Source organism: Mustela putorius, unplaced genomic scaffold, assembly GCF_011764305.1.
Source record: "Mustela putorius furo isolate JIRA1106 unplaced genomic scaffold, ASM1176430v1.1 tig00003988_pilon_pilon_pilon, whole genome shotgun sequence".
Taxonomy (NCBI): domain Eukaryota; kingdom Metazoa; phylum Chordata; class Mammalia; order Carnivora; family Mustelidae; genus Mustela; species Mustela putorius.
Window position 1 is genome coordinate 563395 of NW_025422127.1, and position 18233 is coordinate 581627.

At 36.1% G+C, this 18233-nt stretch overlaps 1 protein-coding gene across 1 annotated transcript; it reads left to right on the forward strand.

Moving 5' to 3' along the window:
• The first annotated feature begins 16781 nt into the window (after nt 1–16781).
• On the forward strand, nt 16782–17747 carry LOC101677880 (olfactory receptor 6C70). The gene has a single exon (XM_004781539.2). It carries the CDS (start codon nt 16809–16811, stop codon nt 17745–17747), a length of 939 nt encoding a protein of 312 aa, XP_004781596.1. The 5' UTR covers nt 16782–16808.
• The last annotated feature ends 486 nt before the right edge of the window (nt 17748–18233 follow it).

Genomic DNA, 18233 nt, shown 5'->3' on the forward strand with positions numbered 1-18233 from the left:
GGATATCTTATTATGGCTTTGATTTGCACTTCCCTGATGATTAGTGACGTTGAGTGATTTTTTTTCATATACCTGGTGGCCACTTGTACATTTTCTTTAGAAGAATATTTATTCGAGACCTTAGCGCATTTTTTTTATACAGGGTTTTAAGTTTGAGCTATTGAGTTGTAAGAGTCCCTGACATATTTTGGAGATTAACCCTTTATCAGATACACAGTTTGCAAGTATGTTCTCCCATTCTATAGCAGATCTTTTAATTCTGTTTGTTTCCTTTGCTTGCTCAAACTTTTTAGTTTGTTGCAGTACCACTTGTCTATTTTTGCTTTTATTGCTTGTGTTTTTGTTGTCATATCCATGAAATCATCATAAAAATCAATGTCATGAAGATTTTTGCATATGTTTTCTTCCATGAGCTTTACAGTTTCAGATCCTGTGCTTAAGTCTTTAATCCACTTCAAGTAGATTTTAGTGTACAATAAACGATAAAGGTCCAATTTCATTCTTTTGTATGTGGATACCCAGTTTTACCAGTAACATTTGGAGAAATCATTCTTTCTCCATTGTATATTCTTGGCACCTTGTTGAAAATGTGTTGGCCATATATGTATGGATTTATTTCTGGGCTCTCTGTTCTGTTTCATTGGCTTATATGGCTGTCTTTATACTGTTACCATACTCTTTTGATTGCTGGATACTTGTAATATATTTTGAAATCATAAGTGTGAGGCTTCCAGCTTTGTTCTTTCTCAAGATAGATTTAGCTATTAATTAATGTTATGGTTCCATATGAATTTTAGACTAGGTTTTTTTCTATTTATGTTTGAAAGAAGGCCAATAAGATTCTGATAGGGATTCCAATGAATCTGTAGATCCCTCTGAATAGTATGAACAATTCAACATTATTAAGTCTTCTAATCAATGAACGAAAGATGTATTTCCATTTGTTTGCACTTTCTTTAATTTTCTTCTCCAATGTTATATAGTTTTTAGTAAATTAGTCTTTCACTTGTAATTATTGTATATTTCCTCTGGGTCCCACCAACAGAAAGTATGAATATGAATGAAATACATATATATTTGAGGAATCATTATTTTTAAGTTGATAATTATGACTAGCAAAATGTCTTCCAAGAATAAGCTAGAACTGATCTCTTTCAGGAAATTTTCCACTACTCTGATCTTCATTTCATATTTCCTCTCATGCTCATGTCTTATATGAATATTACATCTAAGTGAAGTTATTTAAAATATTTAATATTGATTTAAATTTCTGGAGATAATTTAATTCTTTCAGTTTTTTATAAGAGATTTTATTTCATACGTCTTTTTTCATATGGATTACATGCAAGTGTTATAAAACTTAAAATACAATTATGAACAGTGGGAATTAAGTCCCTTCCTCACCATTTTCCACTACTATTCATTCTGCCATGGAGTCATTCATTATCATATGTCCTTTTATGTGTCCCTCCAGAGATGTTTGATACACACAAAAATGTGATCATCACCCATCCAGACTCTTCTATTCTGAGAGAAACAATCATTTAAGAAAAATAAACCACTGAAGGAGTAGAGTTCAAGATGGTGGTGGAGTAGGAGACCTTAGTTTCTTCTGGTTCAAGATAGCCATCAAATCATCCTGAACACCTGTGAACTCAACTGGAGATCTAGGAAAAGAATAGCTGCAACTCAACAAAAAGCAAACACTTTCTTCAAAATAGGAGGTGCCGAGATGGGAATCCAAGGTAATATACAGGAAGATAGACCACAGGAGGAGGGAGGCAAAGAAGGGAGGTGGAGGAACCCTCTGTAAGCAGGCTACTGGGAAATGATATATAATGATATAACAGCAGATTGCAGAATCAGAACTTTTAGAAATCTGCTCCAGTGAGGTACCTCCAGGCAGGTACATCCCTGCATGAAAGGGGTGGAATCCTAGGTGGAACAGTGTGGTCTCAGGATCCTTAGAGCCACAGGAAGACCAGGGGTGCCTGAGTGCAGCAGAGTTCCCACACACTGGAGTGGGGAAGCCAGATGCAAACAGTGAGCCCAGGAATGGGCTTTCAGCTCAGGGTTGCCATAAACCACTGTTGTGAATGAGATCTCTAAGATGGAGAAGTTTCAAAGAAAAAAATACAAAGGTGTTTTAAGATGACAGTCCATGAATGTCAGAATGACAATGGTCAGATTTCCAGTAATACTCAGCACATAGGTGAGAAATAGGAAGATAAAAAGGAAAACTTGCAGCTGGGGGTCCTCTGTAAGTCCCAACAAGATGAATGTTGTTATTGCTGTGTGATTTCTCATGGCTACTTTTAATGTTTTAGGCAATCTACATGTAAGAAGTCGAAGAGAAAGTATCTAAACAGAAAAAAGAAAACAATAAGGGAAATTCGAAGAAACAGAAAACAATAAAGCAAGGAGAAGTTCAAAGGAATCAAGAGCAGATTCTTAGAAGGGATAAATAACAATTGATAAAACTGTTGTGGGACTAAGCTGGAAAAAAGAAAAGAAAATATTTGTCAGGAATAAGAGCAATAACATTATTAGAGATTATACAGATATTAAGAAGATACAAATGGAGAGGGACAAGATGGCGGGGGAGTAGGAGGAGGCGCCTTTTCAGCCGGTACCCCAAAGTGAGCTGATTACCTACCAAAGAACTCCGATCACCCATGAAATCAGCCTGAGATCAGAATTATACATGTCTGGATCTCTACAGAGGCAGAAGATGCCAGAGGGCAGGTAAAGCAGAAGGGGAAAGGTGGACTGATACTGGAAGATAAACAAAAGGGGGAGGGAGCCACCAGAGGTGACGGTTGGAAGGTAATACCCCAATACGAGCAAGAGTGCCCTGCGTCTGGGGACCAGCATTAACTTGGAGACTGGTTGAAAGCACTCCAAAAGAGCAAAGGATCACAGGGGGAAATTGTGGGAATCGGGGCGGCTAGGGACAGGGGCTTAAGTCCCCCATCTCAGGACAGCCTCCCCAGCACTGAGGCAGATAGAGTGCGGCTGAGAAACCAGCTCTTGGTCCCTAAGCAGCCAGCGTGCTGGAGAATGCACGTGGGTTCTAGCTCCTGTGAAGGGATGGGAGCCACGCCGGTGGGCAGAGCGCGTGAGCCCTACCACAAAGCTTGAGATATGCACGCACGTCCCTCATGCTCCTCTGAGTTACAAAGGCCCGGCCAGCGCTCTTTGACCCACGCCATTGTTTCAAAGACTAAGCCGCGCGCCCCAAACTCTCCCCTGACATAGGTGCGCAAAAGCCCAGCCTGGTGCTTACGGACCAGCGCCCCATTTTCAGTGACAGAGACGCGCGCTGCCTCTGAAAGAGGTGCCCACAAGCCGGGCATTCCCAGCCCTGGGCCAGCAGCAAAATCTCAGTGTGCGATTGCTGCTTGGAACCTCTCTGATGGTCGGGAGCTCCCAGACAGCTGCCACTGCCTCGGCTTTGGGTACAAGCAAAGATCCTGCGCCCCCAGGGTCTGCAACTTGGAACCTGCTCTGCCAGTGGCCAAGGGGGAACTTATTTAGGCTCTGCACCGAGACTGAGGCTTCTCTCTGAGAGGGAGATCAGGGTGAGGTTTGTTTTCCTCTAAAACTACAAAAACCATCAAAGGCGGTCAAGGTGAGAGAAAAAAAAGTGAACAAGCATAAACACTGCCAGAGAACAAAAGCCTGAAAAATAAACATTTTCCTCAGAGCCCACCACCTTGAGGGGGTGGGAGGACTTAACTCAGAAAACATCATTGACTGAAATCCCACGTGGCAGGCCCCTCCTCCAGAAAACAAACCAAGAAAGAAAGAAAAAAAAAAGAGAGAGAAAAAAAAAAAAAGGACTGCAAAAGAACAACCACTACGTCATAGGAAAACTTGTATTGTTCACTCGTTCCCACTATTCCGGTGCATCTTTTTTTTTTTTTTTTTTTACACATAGGTAATTTTTTCAACCTATTTACCATCACAGCGAGTTGTGCAGTACATCAAATTCCATAATACCTTTCTAACCTGAACTTTTTGATACATACACCTATGTTTTTCTTTTGCATTTTTATTTTTTAATTCCTTTTTTTAAAAATTTAGTTTAGTTTAGTCTAGTTTATTCCTTTTTATTTTTATCCTCTACTATTCATATAGAGTTAAACTTCAAAGTAATCCCCTTTCCCCAATCAATACTACCCCTATAGGTAAACCAATTTTTAATCCCCTGTATCTTAGGAAAGTTGAGTCCTTTAACAAAGATATCAAGATACATCCAGGAAGAATCAAAACAACCTTCCTTGCACACACTGAGTATTTATAAGAACTCTCCCATCTCCTTCCACCAGTGTTTCTGTGTTTTTGTGTTTGTCCTGATAGCATATAAATCTTACACTTGGGGTTCTTTTTGACGAGGTTCTTCCTTTATTTGCATATATATTTTCTTTTCTCTTGTCATATACGTGTATCAGTCTTTTTGTCTCTTTTTGTTTGTCTACTTCATAAATCTTACCTTGGGACCCATCTGGGCTGAAACTTCTCTTTCATCTTCCCTTTCTTTCCTGTCTCTCTCTCTCTTTTTTTTTTTTTCTTTTTCATTTCTTTTGTCTCTGGTTTCGGTGGGTAATCCTGATTGCTCAGAAGTGTTCCAGGGTGCACCTTGACTGCAACACAGTAGATACATACAGCTACATCTGTTCAGTCATCTCCCACCAAAATGACTAGGAGGAGGAATGCCCAACAGAAGAAAAATACAGAGGATGGGCCTTCTGCAACAGAGCTAATGGCTATCAACATAGACAATATGTCGGAAAGAGAATTCAGGCTACAATTATCCAGGCAATAGCTAGGTTGGAGAAAGCCATGGATGGCCAAATGGAATTAATTAGGGCTGAACTGAAAGCGACCAGACAGGATGTTCACAACGTTAGGGTGGAGCTTAAAGCTACCAGGGAGGAGGCTCACAATGCTCTCAATGAGTTCCAATCTAATCTAAACTCTCTCAAAGCTAGGGTAACTGAGACAGAAGATAGAATTAGTGATCTGGAAGACAAACAGATAGAGAGAAAGGATCTGGAGGAAGCCTGGAACAAACAGCTTAGAAGCCACGAAAACAGAATCAGGGAAATAAATGATGCCATGAAGCATTCCAATGTCAGAATTATTAGAATCCCTGAAGGGGAGGAGAACGAAAGAAGTCTAGAAGATATAGTGGAACAAGTCTTTCATGAAAATTTTCCCAATCTCGTGAATGGAACCAGCGTTCATGTACTAGAGGCTGAACAGTCTCCATCCAAGATTATACATTACAAAAAACATCACGACACCTGATAGTAAAATTGAGGAATTATAATAGTAGGTATAATCTCTTGAAACCGCCAGGGTAAAGAGGCTCCTTACTTACAGAGGAAAGCCCAACAGAATAACATCAGACCTGTCCACAGAGACCTGGCAAGCCAGAAGAGGCTGGCAAGATATATTCAGAGCACTAAATGAGAAGAACGTACAGCCAAGAATACTTTATCCAGCAAGACTGACATTCAAAATGAATGGAGAGATAAAGAGTTTTCAAGACCGGCAAGGCTTAAAAGACTATGCAACGACCAAGCCGACACTGCAGGAAATATTAAGGGGGCTTCCATAAAAGAGGAAAAATCCCAAGAATAGCATTGAACAGAAATATAGAGACAGTATACAGAAAGAAAGACTTCAAAGGCAACTCAATGTCAATAAAAACGTAGCTATCAATAATCACTCTCAATGTGAATGGCATAAATGCACCCATAAAATGGCACAGGGTTGCAGATTGGATAAAACGACAGGACGCATCCATATATTGTCTACAAGAGACCCATTTTGAACCTAAAGATACACACAGACTGAAAGTGAAGGGATGGAGAAACATCCTTCATGTCAATGGGTCTCAAAAGAAGGCTGGGGTAGCAATTCTCATATCACATACATTGACTTCAAACTAAAGACTGTAGTCAGAGATACAGAAGGACACTACATAATCCTAAAAGGGACTATCCACCAAGATGATCTAACAATTGTAGATATCTATGCCCACAATATGGGAGCAGCCAATTACTTAAGAAAACTGTTAATCAAGATAAAGAGTCATATTGATATGAATACACTAATTGTAGGAGATCTTAACAGCCTCACCCAGATTTAGACAGATCATCGAAGCAGAAAACCAATAAATAAACAAGAGCATTGAATGACACATTGAACCAGATGGACCTCATAGATATATACAGAATATTCCACCCTGAAACAACAGAATACTCATTCTTCTCAAGTGCACATGGAACCTTCTCCAGAATAGACCACATACTGGGTCACAAATCAGGACTCAAATTATACCAAACGACTGAGATTATTCCCTGCATATTCTCAGATCACAATGATTTGAAACTGGAGCTCAATCACAAGGAAAAGTTCAGAAGGAACTCAAACACCTAGAAGCTAAAGACCACCTTGCTTAAGAATGCTTGGATCAACCAGGAGATCAAAGAAGAACTGAAACAATTCATGGAAACCAATGAGAATGAAGACATTTCGGGCCAAAAGCTATGGGATACAGCAAAGGCGGTCCTAAGGGGAAAATACATAGCCATCCAAGCCTCCCTCAAAAAAATTGAAAAATCCAGAACAAAGCAGCTGTCTCTACACCTTAAAGAACTGGAGAATCAACAATAAATCAAACCAACTCCACACATAAGAAGGGAAATCATCAAGATTAGAGCTGAGATCAATGAGATAGAATCCAGAGATACAGTAGAACGTATCAATGAAACTAGAAGCTGGTCTTTTGAAAGAATCAATAAGATCGATAAACCATTGGCCACACTAATCCAAAAGAAAAGAGTGAAAGTAGAATTTCATAAAATTATGAATGAAAAGGGAGAGATCACAACTAACACCAAGGAAGTAGAAACAATCATCAGAAGTTATTAACAATGGTTATATGCCAATAAGCTTAGCAACCTAGATGAAATGGATGCATTCCTGGAAAAATATAAACTACCAAAATTGAACCAGGAAGAAATCAACAACCTGAATAGACCGATATCTAATAACGAGATTCAAGCAGTGATCAAAAACCTCCCAAAAAACAAGAGCCCTGGACCTGACAGACTCCCTGGGGAATTCTACCAAACTTTCAAAGAAGAAATAACACCTATTCTCCTGAAGCTGTTTCAAAAAATTGAAGCAGAAAGAAAACTTCCATACTTTTTCTATGAAGCCAGCATTAGCCTGATCCCCAAACCAGGCAAAGACCCTACCAAAAAGGAGAATTTTAGACCAATTTCACTGATGAATATGGATGCTAAGATTCTCAACAAGATCCTAGCCAACAGGATCGAACAGCACATAAAAAGATTATTCACCATAATCAGGTGGGATTCATCCCTGGGCTACAAGGATAGTTCAAAATTCGCAAATCTATCAATGTGATACAACAAATTAATATGAGAAGAGAGAAGAAACACATGGTCCTCTGAATTGATGCAGAAAAAGCATTTGACAAAATCCAGCATCCGTTCCTGATTAAAACGCTTCAAAGTATAGGAATAGAGGGAACATTCCTGAACCTCATCAAATCTATCTATGAAAGACCCTCAGCAAATATCATCCTCAATGGGAAAAAGCTTGCAGCCTTCCCGTTGAGATCAGGAACAAGACAATAATGCCCACTTTCACCACTCTTGTTCAACATAGAAGTCCTAGCAACAGCAATCAGACAACAAAGAGAAATAAAAGGTATCCGAATTGGTAATGAAGAAGTCAAACTCTCTCTCTTTGCACATGACATGATTCTTTATATGGAAAGCCCAAAAGACTCCACCCCCAAACTACTAGAACTCATACAGCAATTCAGCAACGTGGCAGGATACAAAGTCAATGTATAGAAATCAGTGGCTTTCTTATACACTAACAATGAAAATACAGAAAGGAAAATTAGAGAATCGATTCCATTTACTATAGCACCAAGAACCACAAGATACCTGGGAATAAACCTAACCAAAGAGGTAAAGGATCTGTACTCGAGGAGCTACAGAACACTCATGAAAGAAATTGAAGAAGACACAAATAGATGGAAGACCATTCCATGCATTGGATCAGAAGAATAAACATTGTTAAAATGTCTATACTGCCTAGAGCAATCTATACTTTTAATGCCATTCTGATCAAAATTCCACTGGTATTCTTCAAAGAGCTGATGCAAATAATCCTAAAATTTTTATGGAATCAGAAGAGACCCCAAATTGCTAAGGAAATGTTGAAAAACAAAAATAAAGCTGGGGGCATCACGTTACCTGATTTCAAACTTTATTACAAAGCTGTGATCACCAAGATAGCATGATACTGGCATAAAAACAGACACATAGACAAGTGGAACAGAGTAGAGAGTCCAGCTATGGACCCTCAACTCTATGGTCAATTAATCTTCGACAAAACAGGAAAAATATACAGTGGAAAAAAGACAGTCTCTTTAATAAATGGTGCTAGGAAAACCGGACATATATATGTAGAAGAATGAAACCCGACGATTCTCTTACAACGTACACAAAGATAAACTCAAAATGGATAAAAGACCTCAACATGAGACAGGAATCCATCAGAATCCTAGAGGAGAACATAGGCAGTAACCTCTTCGATACCAGCCATAGCAACTTCTTTCAAGATATGTCTCCAAAGGCAAAGGAAACAAAAGCGAAAATAAACTTTTGGGACTTCATCAAAATCAAAAGCTTCTGCACAACAAAGGAAACAGTCAACAAAACAAAGAGGAAACCCACGGAATGGGAGAAGATATTTGCAAATGACAGTACAGACAAAAGGTTGATATCCAGGATCTATAATGAACTCCTCTAACTCAACACACATGAAACAGGCAATCCTATAAAAAAATGGGCAGAAGATATGAACAGACATTTCTCCAATGAAGACATACAAATGGCTATCAGACACATGAAAAAATGTTCATCATCACTAGCCCTCAGGGAGATTCAAATTAAAACCACATTGAGATATCACCTTACACCAGTTAGAATGGCCAAAATTAACAAAACAGGAAACAATATGTGTTGGAGAAGATGTGGAGAAAGGGGAACCCTCTTCCACTGTTGGTGGGAATGCAAGTTGGTGCAGCCTCTTTGGAGAACAGTGTGGAGATTCCTCAAGAAATTAAAAATAGAGCTTCCCTATGACCCTGCAATTGCACAGCTGGGTATTTACCCCAAGGATGCAGATGTAGTGAAAAGAAGGGCCATCTGTACCCCAATGTTTATAATAACAATGGTCACGGTTGCCAAACTATGGAAAGAACCAAGATGCCCTTCAATGGACAAATGGATAAGGAAGATGTGGTCCATATACACTACAGAGTATTATGCCTCCATCAGAAAGCATGAATACCCAACTTTTTTAGAAACATTGATGGTACTGGAAGAGATGATGCTGAGTGAAATCATTCAAGCAGAGAGAGTCAATTATCATATGGTTTCACTTATTTGTGGAGCATAACAAATATCATGGAGGATAAGGGGTGCTAGAGAGGAGAAGGGAGTTGGGGTAAATTGGAAGGGGAGGTGAATAACGAGAGACTATGGACTCTGAAAAACAGTCAGAGGGGTTTGAAGTGGCGGGGGTGTGGTAGTTTGGGGTACCAGGTGGTGGGTATTATAGAGGGCACAGATTGCATGGAGTGCTGGTTGTGGTGAAAAAATAATGAATACTGTTTTTCTGAAAATAAGTAAATTGAAAAAATTTTTAATTTTTTTTTATAAAGAAGGAAATTAAAAATAGAGCTTTCCTATGATCCTGCAATTACACTACTGGGTATTTACCCCAAAGATACAGATGTAGTGAAAAGAAGGACCATATGTACCCCAATGTTTAGAGCAGAAATGGCCATGATCGCCAAACTGTGGAAAAAACCAAGATGCCCTGCAACAGACAAATGGATAAGGAAGATGTCGTCCATATACACTATGGAGTATTATGACTTCATCAGAAATGATGAATACCCAACTTTTGTAGCAACATGGATGGGACTCAAGAGATTATGCTGAGTGAAATAAGTCAAGCAGAGAGAGTCAATTATCATATGGTTTCACTTATTCGTGGAGCATAACAAATAACACAGAGGACATGGGGAGATGGAGAGAAGAAGGGAGTTGAGGGAAATTGGAAGGGGAGATGAACCATGAGAGACTATGGACTCTGAAAAACAATCTGAGGGTTTTGAAGGGGCAGGGGTGGGAGGTGGGGTATCCAGGTGGTGGGTATTATGGAGGGCTCGTATTGCATGGAGCACTGGGTGTGGTGCATAAACAATGAATTCTGTTACACTGAAAATAAATAAATAAATAAAAAGTACTGTACAGGGAAAAAAAAAAGAAGATACAAATGAAATATTTTGAAAACATCTGCAGAGTGAGTTTGGCAAATTAAATGAAATGAACTAATTCTCTGAAAGATACAATTGACCAAAGCTAATTAAAGATGAAATATCTAACCCATACAGCCCTGTATCTGTTAAAGTGAACAAATACATAGTTAAGTCATCCTATAAAGAGAACTTCAGGCTCAAATGGCTTGGTTGTAGATTCCTACTGAACATCCAAAGCAAACAAAAACACCAATTCTATATAATTCCTTTTATAAAACTGATTGTTGAAAGCAAAAATTATAAAATTATCTGGTGGAGCTTCTGATGTATATAAATATAATATAAATTATCACCTCCATAAAAAAGGGACAAGTGAAGGGTCCTATAAAGTAATACATTTTTTACCTTCTACATCAACATATTTATTAATTTGAACAATGCTAACATGTATACAAAATGAAATTAGAATCACTCCATCAATATCATCAATAATAACAAACAGAGTTAGATTTATTTGTCATCCTTTTACTCTTTAGAATATATCTCATGGACAGCCAGTAATCAGAGCATAATATTTTAAAGAATTACAACTTATTCTGATGGATTCCTGTCTCATGTTGAGGTCTTTTATCCATTTTGAGTTTATCTTAGTGTACAATGTAAGAGAATGGTCGAGTTTCATTCTTCTACATATAGCTGTCCAATTTTCCCTGCATCATTTATTGAAGAGACTGTCTTCTTTCCACTGTATATTTTTTCCTGTTTTGTCAAAGATTATTTGACCACAGAGTTGAGAGTCCATATCTGGGCTCTCTACTCTGTTTCACTGGTCTATGTGTTTGTTTTTATGCCAGTACCATGCTGTCTTGGTGATCACAGCTTTGTAGTAAAGCTTGAAATCAGGTAACATGGTGCTGCCAGTTTTCTTTTTGTTTTTCAACATTTCCTTAGCGATTCGGGGTCTTTTCTCATTCCATACAAATTTTAGGATTATTTGCTCCAGATCTTTGAAAAATACCGGTGGAATTTTTATCAGAGTGGTATGAAAAGTACAGATTGCTCTAGGCAAAATAGACTTTTTAACAATGTTTATTTTTCTGTTCCAAGAGCATGGAATGGTCTTTCATCTTTTTGTGTCTTCTTCAATTTCTTTCATGTTAGACAGGAATTCATCAGAATCCTAGAGGTGAACATAGGCAGTAACCTCTTCAATATCAGCCACAGCAACTTCTTTCAAGATATGTCTCCAAAGGCAAAGGAAAAAAAAGCAAAAATGAACTTTTGGGACTTCATCAAGATCAAAACCTTCTGCACAGCAAAGGAAACAGTCAACAAAACAATGAGGAAACCCACAGAATGGGAGAAGATATTTGCAAATGACAGCACAGACAAAGACTGACATCCAGGATCTATAAAGAACTTCCCAAACTCAACACACACAAAACAGATAATCATATGAAAAAAAAATGGAAAATGGGCAGAAGATATGAACAGACACTTCTCCAATGAAGACATACAAATGGCTATCAGACACATGAAAAAATGTTCATCATCACTAGCCCTCAGGGAGATTCAAATTAAAACCACATTGAGATACCATCCTGCACCAGTTAGAATGGCCAAAATTAGCAAAACAGGAAACAACATGTGTTGGAGAGGATGTAGAGAAAGGGGAACCCTCTTCCACTGTTGGTGGAAATGCAAGTTGGTGCAGCCACTTTGGAAAACAGTGAGGAGATTCCTCAAGAAATTAAAAATAGAGCTTCCCTATGACCCTGAAATTGCACTATTGGGTATTTACCCCAAAGATACAGATGTAGTGAAAAGATTCTAATGTTCATAGCAGCAATGGCCATGGTCGCCAAACTGTGGAAAGAACCAAGATGCCCTTCAATGGATGAATGGATAAGGAAAATGTGGTCCATATACACTATGGAGTGTTATGCCTCCATCAGAAAGGATGAATACCCAACTTTTGTATCAGCATGGACAGGACTGGAAGAGGTGATGCTGAGTGAAATAAGTCAAGCAGAGAGAGTCAATTATCATATGGTTTCACTTATTTGTGGAGCATAACAAATAACATGGAGGATCTGGGGAGATAGAGGGGAGAAGGCAGTTGAGGGAAATTGGAAGTGGAGTTGAACCATGAGAGACTATGGACCTGAAAAACAATCTGAGGGTTTTGAAGGGGCGGGGGAGGGTGGGAGGTTGGGGGAACCAGGTGGTGAGTATTAGAGAGGGCACGGATTGCAAGGAGCACTTGGTGTGGTGCAAAAACAATGAATACTCTTATGCTGAAAAGAAATTATTATAAAAGAGTAAAAAAAAAAAAAGAATTGCACAGAAATTGTTTCTGTATCTTTGATTTTTACCCCTGTGGTTTGTTCAGTATGAAATGCTGTTACTTCATTTATTTCTATTTATCATCAATTGTAGTTTTTTTTTTTTCCTGTACTATGGCCCTTTAAACTTTAAAAAAATATATAAAATATGGTTGAAAAATCAAATTTTTATTTTAAAGGTATATTCAAAAAAGCTTCATGAGTTCATTTCATTTCTTGAAACGTTTTTGCATATATGATGTAAGAATATCAATTTTTCCATCATTATTTATTAATTTAAAAAATAAGCATTCATATGCTAGGTATCAGGCTTTAGATTATTGCTTATTTTCCAAATAAATAGCCTTCTCTTCTATCTACCTATATCTATCATCTATTTATCATCTAACTATCACCACTTTGGAATTAATGATCTAATTGCAATTCTGTTGCCATAATATCTAAACTTTTTCACGAGTGTAAGCACATAAACTGATTTCCCTAATTCTCAGTTTTTTCAACAGTCAAAAACATTCATAATTTCTTGTACTTTGTCTATTATGATGATCAAATCGAATAATGTATGTATGACAATCAGCACTGTACTTCATGCATAGCAAATATTCAATAAATGATAGGTGTTATAATGATTAGTAATATTTCAAAAAGATTGAACTTTGGTGTACATTCTCAAATAACTGAAGAAAATATTCTCAAATCATAATATTAAGCAGAAGTTCTATTTCTTTTCTTAATATTGAATACATCTTCTTATGAAAAAAATTATTAGTAGAAGTATATGGGTTAGGTAGCCATATGCTGTTTTACCAGTGATAGATTCATAAGTTTTGAAAAAAACTTGCAAAACCTCAAAAGGAATTATCTTGACATGTATTATTGGTACTTGGCACATATTATTATTTATGATCCAAAATATTCTGCTAGTTTAGAGCATGACTTGTCTTGCTGATTGTCTACATGATTGTCTTGAAATGAGCATTTTTTTAATGAAACAATTCTAACAGTTGTTTATCATCATGCTTGAAAGAATTAACTTATTTTTAATATAAGAATAAAGACAAGGCCAATTGATGTTTTGTAAGTTCTTTTGAATGTTTTTTCATCTTTTCTATTTCTCCTTAGAGACACCATCCCCTTAGATTTCTTGTGGAGATACATTCATTCCTTTTAGATAATTTGAAACTAATAAATATTTCTCAAGTTTCAATCTAATCATCTCAGCTATGATAATCTTCATGAATGTTTGTGAGGTAGGATTAGTTGGATACACATTTTATAAATTATATGGCATTAATGGGGCACCTGGGTGGCTCAGTCCTTAAGCATCTGTCTTTGGCTCAGTGCATGATTCCAGAGTCCTGGGATCCAGCCCCACATCTGACTCCCTGCTCAGCAGAGAACCTGCTTCTCCCTCTCGTGGTCCCCTGCGGCTTGTGTTCCCTCTGTCACTATGTCTCTCTTTCATAAATAAATAAAATCTTTAAAAAAATTATACAGCACTAAGAAGAGGAGTTTATGAAAAATCTTTACTATCCAAGGCATAGATACTACTATATATTTAGATATATTTGATAGTGCAGACAAATCACATTATTAAAATATTCACACTTTATCTCTTTGTATGAATGAAGTAACATGAGATTATTTTATATTAATCTTTCTGCATACAATATTAAATATTATTTTCTAGCGAGTATGTTTGTCTTTCATTATTGTTGATCCTTGCTCATGCAAACTACAGGAAAAAAATACCAACATAAACTGCTCATGGTAAGTAAAATAGTGGTGATATTTTAAAGTAGTGGGATTATTTTCTCTCAAAAATTTAAGAATAACTACAAATATCATGTAAGTTATATACAAATAGTGGCTATAAATATGATATTTTATTATTGTTCCTTGTATAAAGCATTAATTATTGCTCACAAATGCAAGAGCTTCAAGTTCAATTTATGCATTTCCACCTGCATTTCTAATACTTAAGTGGTTTAAATCAGACACTGCACTGCGAAATTGTGGAGGGAATGAGAATTATCCTAGTGCTCCCTAAATAAACAGAGTGCCTGACAACTCTACAAGTCAATCAAACATGACAAGATTGGAGGATACTTTTTCTTGGAGAACTGATATTACATGTTTTAATACATTTTTGAAAAAATAGAAAATAGAGCTCTTTGGAGGTGCTAATTCTTATTAACACTTTGAGCAATAAAAACATCATTGACAATTTTTGCGGTTTGTGAATTTGTATGTGAGGTACTAGGCTAAATCATATAAAAGGAAAAATATTATGTATTCAATAATAAAAGGAAGAACAACTTCACAACAGGCAAATATAATTGATTCACAAAATTAATAAGGGATGTAATTTAAATTTTTTTTATTTAAAGGAAAGAAAAAATACACTATATATTTTTTTCTCTCTCTGCCAATGCTTATGTTCATTTGGAAATACCTTATTTAATTAGCAAATTGATAACAATTCCTCAGGTTAATAGGAAATTGAAGTGCCTCACTAGAATATTTTAATTGAAAATATGACTCTAAAATATATAACCAATAAGTGTTCTGAATTTACATTGTTTTTACTTTGTTTTTATAAAATAATAAATTAGAAAAAATAGAGAAAGCATGTTCCATTGCATAATTTCTTTGGTAGCATATTAATAAGAATGACTGAATTTTTAATGAAAAATATAAATGACCTATAATAACAACTCATTAAAAGTACTTTATTTTATATGTTTGCAGAAATTCATACCTTCATGTATCAGATGCAGACATTTATAAAATTGTGGTCAGTTTGTATAAACTCTTTTGCAATTTTGTGTCTAAAATACATTTAGAATATTTTAAATGACTTTAAAATGTAATTATCTAAATGAATAAAACTATTTAAAGAATTGCTTATTTTTAAATAAATTATTTTCTACTTTTCAAACTATGCCATGACATATAGTTTATATGTAATGTGAAAATTGAATTGCCTTTTGAGAAAGGTAAATATGTCATTATATATTCTAAACATGTTTTTCCTTTGTAAAGGAAAAAAGTTTTTCACATTACTGAACTTATAGTTATAATAGTTTTAATTTATTATTTTGGATATTCTGGGGGATATTCTTTAAATACTCATATTCTTAAACAATAAAAGACCCATTGAAACTTCAGTCTTTTTTTTAAGATTTTATCTATTTATTTGTCGGAAAAAGAGAGAGTGAGAACAAGCAGGGGGAACTTCAGGCAGAGGAAGAAGAAGGCTCCCCATTGAGCAGGGAGCCCCATGCTGGGGACTGGATCCCAGGATTCCAGAATCATAACCTGAGCCAAAGGCAATGCTTAACTAACTGAGCAACCCAGACATCCCAAAACTTCATCTTAAGAGTGGTTTGCTTTCCCTCTTGCTCAGATCCATTACTGAATTTTTGTACATGTGGTTTTATCTGCTTTATATTGTTTCAGTTTTTTTCTATATTCAACTAGTATTTATTTTGTTGTGGTATCACACTTTGTTTTCTTTTGATGTTATCACACTCTTATATTCTTTTACTTTTGTCATATTCTGTCTTCATCAGTAATTCATAGAAAAGTTGCAAGAGGTATAATGGGGCTCTAAACAAATATCACTTTAATATGAAACCTAAAATTTCAGAATTTAACAGTAGGTCTTAATTCATTATACTGGCATTTTTATTTTGGTGAAATTAATAATTAAAATGAATGAATGATTTTTTAATCTGGAACCAAGATTTTATCTAGTTTATTTAAGAAATGAACAAATTGGAATGAGTTACAATTGAGCTGGAAGTTTGTAAGTAACAGTGAAAAATAAACTATTACAGATTTTGCAAGTCAAGTTTTAAAACTGAGTTGACTTCTATTGTGCTTTTTAAAAATAGTGTCTGTTGCATGGTCCCAGATCATATCTTCAACCTCATGGAATATCTTCTCATAAATGGGTATATATGTGAATATGGATCCTTTTATGTATCATTTCCTGGATATAAAGCTACTCATATAGTTTCTTATCATTGTACCTTTTATTTCTAGAATTTGTTTGAAATCACAAAAGAGAAATGAAGAACCATACAAAACAGATAGAGTTTATCCTTCTGGGACTGACAGATAACTCTCTGTTACAGATCATAATTTTCTTATTTCTATTTCTAAATTACATGCTGGGTATGATGGGAAACTTAACCATCATTGCCCTTACTCTACTGGATTCTCATCTCAAGACCCCAATGTATTTTTTCCTCCGTAACTTCTCTTTCCTGGAAATTTCCTTCACAAGTGTTTGCATCCCCAGGTTCCTAATCACCATTGTAACCAGAGAAAAGGCCATTTCCTATAATGGCTGTATATCTCAGTTGTTTTTTTACATATTCCTGGGGGTTACAGAATTTTTCCTTCTGGCAGCTATGTCCTATGACCGTTATGTTGCCATCTGCAAACCTTTGCATTATACATCCATCATGAGCAACAGAATTTGTCATCAGATTGTACTCAGTTCCTGGGCAACTGGATTTCTGGTCATTTTCCCTCCTCTGATTTTTGCTCTTAACCTGGATTTCTGTGCCTCAAATATCATTGATCATTTCATTTGTGACATTTCTCCTGTCCTGCAACTTTCTTGCTCAGACACACATTTACTAGAACTGATTGCTTTTTCCTTAGCTGTGATGATCATCATTGTCACGTTGTTATTAGTAATCCTTTCTTACTCTTACATCATCAAGACAATTCTAAAATTCCCTTCAGTTCAGCAAAGGAAAAAAGCCTTTTCTACCTGCTCTTCTCACATGATTGTTGTATCCATCAGTTATGGTAGTTGCATATTCATGTACATAAAGCCATCTGCAAATGATAGAGTTGCTTCAAGCAAAGGAGTAGCGGTGCTCAATACTTCAGTTGCCCCTATGTTGAATCCATTCATTTATACTCTGAGAAACCAGCAAGTTAAACAAGCCTTCAGAGATGTGTTTAGTAAGATATTTTCTGCTTCAGATAAATAATACTGCCTGTTGAAATAAGTAACATAAAAACATAAAAAGAACAGTGAATAAAAATATCTTGACCCTTCCAGTGTAAAAAGCGATCTTAAAAAAAAAAAGAATTGATCTTTAATATTTATTTGGATCACTTCAGCTTACTCGAACTTAGAAACTATTTTCAATCTATATATTCTAACTTTAATTTTCTGTTCTTCAAAGTGAAATATTTCTATGTAATAAATATGAAATTACAAGTTTTTTCTCTAGACATGTAGAATAAAATGAAAGGTTGAGATTGTATTATACAATACAGGTGCTTGTAGAAGTATGTTTGCTAAATACTTAAAATAAATGTACCATGTTTTATTAGAAGCCATGTTCCATAAATTTTTAGATAAATTGAGTTTTATCATTATTAAATACACCTTAGATGTTCCAAGAGACCTTACACTTTAAAAAGGGTAATGTGAAGAAATATTTTGTAATCTTGTTTTTTAAAATGTCAAT